A 5,559-nucleotide genomic window follows, 5' to 3' on the forward strand; every position below is an offset into this window, starting at 1 on the left:
TAGTCTCTGGTAGCATAGCGGTTACGAATCAAGCTGCTGCGAACCTTAAGGTCAGTGGTTTGAAACTACCAGCCGCTCCGCGGGAGAAAGATGAGGTTTTCTACTCCCGTAAGGATTTACACCCTCGGAAACCCTGTACAGGGTCGCTATGGGTCGTCTCCTACTCGAAGGCACTTAACAACAACAACAATAACAGTTTGTATACATCTTTAATGATAATGACTCATTAAGTGGAGTTCTGGTGTGGCGTTGTAGAATAAGCACTAACTAGACTGCTAATTCTAAGGTGGGCAGTTCAAACCCACCAATCACTTGTCAGAAACCATATACTAGGTTGTTAGGAGTCAGAACAGACTCAACGGATCTAACAACAACTCAATAAGCACCTACTGAGTGTATGAATTACCTCCCATCCAAGTCCAGCAACAAAGTCTTCATATGCTTGGCTCCCTCTTTCATTGGACAGGATCGAGCATTTGTCTTCTTGACCTTCTGCAATGTAAAACACTGCAATTTTGTGTGTTTCACGGCTGTAAAGTTTTAAATTAACAGGAGTTAGAATTCTTATATATGAAATTTTAGTTTACTACTACCACCAACATATCTCCTACAGAGCTAATATTCACTGAGCTCTGACTAGGGATCAGTCACTGTCCTAAGAAGGCTTTAGACATAATCTCATTTATTTTTTACAACCACCCAAATGAGATAAATTTATTATCATCACTCTCTTTGTGTGGTAACTTAAAGGAAGCACAAAAAGATAAACAAAAACACACATAACAAGCAGGAGACTAGGAATTAAAGCAAGACAGTCTGATTCCAAAGACAGCACTCTCAACCATACAATCTACTCAAGATCATATAATAAAATAACATTTGGCAAGTTATTCTGAATTTTTAAAACAAAACAAAAACTTCGATAAACATTTCAAATTGATTTGCTGTTGTTAGATGACATCGAGTCAGTACTGGCTCATAGTGACCCTATGCACAACAGAACAAAACACTGTCTGGTCCTGGGCCAACCTCACAATCGCTGTCACACTTGAGCCCATTAATAGTGGTATTAACTGGTCTTCCCTGTAGGTGCTTGGATATTATCCTATCAGACAGCACTGTACCTCATGACTGATCAGGATATGTTCTTTTTGACAATGAATGCAACACTATTCCTCTTCAATTTGTCATTCTCAGCATAGTAAACCATGTGGCTGTCAGATTCAAAATGGCCAATACCAGTCCATTCCAGCTCACTAATGCCTAAAATAGTGATGTTTCCAATATATGAAACAGATCTATGTGGCTGTCAGCATTTCAGTTCCTACACTTTGAGATACGAAGATTGAGAAGTTCCCTGATTGGAATGGTAATATATGGCAAGATTTCATAAGAAACAGAAACTTCTTCCAAGAAGGATGTATTTAGGTATTTTCTTTGTAAGGAGAGGCATTGACTGTGCTGTATTCTGAGAGTGCTTGGTTAGAGGGATGGATGCTCATGGAAATCTGTTTCGTGCTGTTTTTTTGCCCACCCGAGCCCTTCATCCACTTCCTCCAAAGATATTTTACTGGTAAATAAAGTAAACATGACATACACTTTGAGGAATGATACATGTCCTTTTTGTTCTTTATCTAGTATTTCTCATGCTGTTGTTGTGAGGTGCTGTCAAGTCAACTCTGACTTACAGCACGCAAGGTCAGTTGGTATTACAATGCGACGGTTCAAACACACCTGCCGCTCCTTGGAAACCCTATACAACAGGGTCACTATGCATTGAAACTGAATCGAAGGCACTTAACAACAATATGCACAATGAAACGAAACACTGCCCAGCCCTGCGCCATCACAAATAGTTACGCTTGAGACCACTGCCAATGGGTCTCAGTTGGGCCAATCTGTCTCTGTGAGGACCTTCCTCTTTTTGCCTGACTCTCCACTTTACCAAGCATGATGTCTTTCACCAATGACTTGTCCCTACCGATAAAATGTCCAAAGTATGAGAGATGAAGTCTTCCCATCTTGGCTTTTAAGGAGCATTCTGGCTATACTTTCAACACAGATTTATTTGTTCTCTGGCAGTCCATGATACTTTTAATATTCTTCTCCAACACCGTAACTTGAGTCCATCAGTTTCTCTATGGTTTTCCTTATTCATTATCCGACTTTCACTTGCATATGAGGTTATTTCACATATAAGAGGATAAATGGGCAGTTAAATATCAAGAAAATATATTTCAATGTACTCATAACCAGTTTCTGAAATTTATATCCTATAGTGCAAAATGAATGGGCCTATAAGCAATAATCTGCTGATAGTTTAGAGATGAAAACTGTTCTTATTCTAATAGTTTTTAATAATCACTCACTTCACAATTTCTTTACTCAAGAGATTTACTCTATGTACTTAATATGAATTACTACTTTCAGGACAATTCTACTCTTCTTATTTTTGCATGACATTCTGAAAAATCTCATAGAAAGAACTCTCCTTCAAATCTTCAAGCAATATGAAAATGTTTCTCTTATTTAATATCTCAACATGATAATCTGATTCGGTATCCAATTTGGTAGAAACTGAGGTCCAGAATATAACAAATTCTCAAGTATTTCCTTCTACATGAGTTATCTTTCTACTTAATGTTGTTGTTGTGAAGTATCGTTGAGTTGGTTCTGACCAAAAACAACCTGGTAGGGTTTCCGAGTTGCAGCTAGTGGGTTTGAACGGAAGACCTTGAAGTTAGGAGTCCAGTGCTTATCCTACAATACCACACTAGGACTCCTAATGATTCTATATAATATTATTGTTAAGTGCCATTGAGTCGGTTCCAACTCATAGCGACCCTGTATAGGGTTTTCATGGAGCAGCTGGTGAGTTCGGAATGGCACCTTGTGATTCAAACCAACCTTGTGGTCCTGTCCTTTTATCACACAGTGCCACATTAGGACTCCATTCTATTTAATAGGCAGAACTAATTGAAACTCAACTAAAATGTTAAGTAATTGGGAGAAAACGTTCTCTTTCTTTCTATTCATTTAAATAGTTTATTCACTTTTCTCTCATGGTTTATATCTAATATACTTGCTTATTGGAAAAGTTAGATCCAGTTTCAAATAAACGCACTGCCACTGAGTTGGTTCTGACTCACTGTGACCCTAGAGGGCTGAGTAGAACCGCCCCATGAGGTTTTCAAGGCTATAAAATCTAAACAGAAGGAGACTGCTACAGCTTTCTCTCAGGGAGTGGCTTTGGTTTGAACTGCTGATCTATGGGTTTGCAGTTTAAACCACTGCACCAGGAGGGCTTCTCCATAGAAAAGGAAAAGAACAACTAAAAAATCACTGACAATTTTGTCATCTAAGTAAATAATATAAATGTTATCATTTGAGAGTGGTTTTTTTTTTTCCTTTATAGAAAATAATTCACCTTTATTTTGAGGACTGTTAAGTTTTCTTTCTGTCTAGCTCTCTCTTAACTTTTTATTATGAATTGAGTGAAAGTTGACAGACGAGATAATCAAGCTTATCTTTAACAAATTAAATACTTTGTTTCATCTCAACGATTGCAATCTCCTCCATGCACCAACAGTTATCCCACTTCCTCCTAGGGGTTTCTATTTCCAGTCTACCCACCTTCCCATCCAGTCTCAACTTTTTCCTTAGATACATATTGTCTTTTTTATTTTGAATGACTAACCATTCCATGGTGAGAAAATCTTACTAGTATTGCTAACCCTCTGCATACCTATCTACTGCTTGGCTGCAAATTGTGCCATGATGGTGAGTTCCTTCCCAGACCTAAACGGTGGTGGATGGTCATAGTCTCAGGTTCCTCCAGACTCTTTCTGATCTACAAACATGGTCTTTATTTAAATTAATGAGTTTGAGTTTTGTTCCACATTGTCTCTCACTCTATCTGGGACCTTCAATGTACACAGTAGTTGGTAGTGATAGCTGGGCACCATCTTGTTTTTCTGGTCTCAAAGTCATGGAGACTTACGTTCAGATGCTGCATTAGTCCACTGAACTAATTGATTCCAAGCATCTTTAATTCTCATCACTCTTCTTTCTTCCACACATGAAGAGACCAATAGCAGCACCTCAGATGGCTATTCGTGAATTATTAAGATCCTAGATGCTATTTATCAAAGTAGGATGTAAAATATTATTTATGTGGACTATGTTATGCCAGTTGATTAAGGTGTCCCCAGAGACTATGGTCCTGAGCCGCCAGGCCCAGCAATTCATTGCCTTAAGATGTTTGATAATAATTTTTCATCATTTTGCCCACTGCATATTCTACCACATTCAATGTTGTGTTTGCAGAAAGGAAAATATCTATGTCATTTTAGGGTGCATTTTTGCACACAACTATCAGAAGCTATTTCATACTGTGTTTTGTAGTTGTTTTTTTTCACTTAAAATAATTCTGAGCTTTTTTGTACTATGTGCTTCTACAACAGTTATTAATAGTTGTAAAAAAATCCAATATATTAAGTATCATATTCTTTCTTCTATTTTTTGAAGTCTTAGCATTTCATTTTGTCCTATTGTACAGACCACATAAAATGAACACAAACTCAGGCTATCTGTAATGCTTTTGTTTGTACTTTTTCAAGTTTAAACTCTTTACAGCTGCTCATGGGTCATTGAGATCTCATTAACTCACAAGTATTAATCTGAATGACTAATTGATGTAGCGGGAAAAGACATGTGACCTTCAGCTGTAAATGTTCGTCAAATTTCATATCCTCCAAAATGTTAGCACCAGGAGAGCCTACTACAATGCAGACTGTATCTGGTCTTGTTAGCGTCAGGCTTCTGAAATAATAATTAGCAAAATAATAGCACTTCATATCCACAGGCTGTACAGCCAATGCTTGAGCACACATATAACCAATGCCAGGAACACACATACATAAAACCAATGATTTCCTCCTCCTCATGAGAATGCATCTTTCTTCATTATTAGGACTAGACTAGAATAGGTCTGTTTCTTTGTACTGTCACATTACCGAAGTCAAAGAAAGACAAATATGATGTTAACATTCACCCTCCCATATGGCAGCAACATGGAACTGATATTTAAAAGGGAATCCCACTGTTATTTACATATATATTCATCATATAGATTATAGCTTTATTAACTGTATATTATATAAGCAATGGTTATAAAATAAGTTATACTTTTTCTGAGAACATCCTAAGAATGAACTATACCTCAAGAGCAGTCAGATAAGTTATATTATAAATATAAATGGCAAGGAAAAGTTTAGGGATAAGTTGTATTCTTCCCTGCTAAATATGCATGCAAAAGCTGGACAGTGAATAAGGAAAACCACAGAAGAATTGATGCTTTTGAGTTATGTTGTTAGAGGAGAATATTGAAAGTGCCATGGGCTGCCAAAAGAACCAAGAGATCTGTGTTGGGAGAAGTGCAGCCAGAGTGCTCCTCGGAGACCAGGATGGCCAAACTTCATCTCTCATACTTTGGACATATTGTCAGGAAGGACCAGTCACTGGAGAAGGATATCATGTTTGGTAAGGTGGAGGGTCAGA

The 5,559-nt window shown here is 37.6% G+C and overlaps 1 protein-coding gene across 1 annotated transcript in view; it reads right to left on the bottom strand.

Annotated features, from left to right (window-relative positions):
• RALGAPA2 (Ral GTPase activating protein, alpha subunit 2 (catalytic)) overlaps positions 1-5,559 on the bottom strand; it is a 535,657-nt gene that overhangs the window by 165,783 nt on the left and 364,315 nt on the right. Inside the window, exon 34 of the mRNA XM_006860649.1 lies at positions 407-530. Coding sequence (XP_006860711.1) covers positions 407-530 — 124 coding nt within the window. The remainder of the gene's footprint in view (positions 1-406; positions 531-5,559) is intronic.

Source organism: Chrysochloris asiatica, unplaced genomic scaffold (assembly GCF_000296735.1).
Source record: "Chrysochloris asiatica unplaced genomic scaffold, ChrAsi1.0 scaffold00039, whole genome shotgun sequence".
Taxonomy (NCBI): domain Eukaryota; kingdom Metazoa; phylum Chordata; class Mammalia; order Afrosoricida; family Chrysochloridae; genus Chrysochloris; species Chrysochloris asiatica.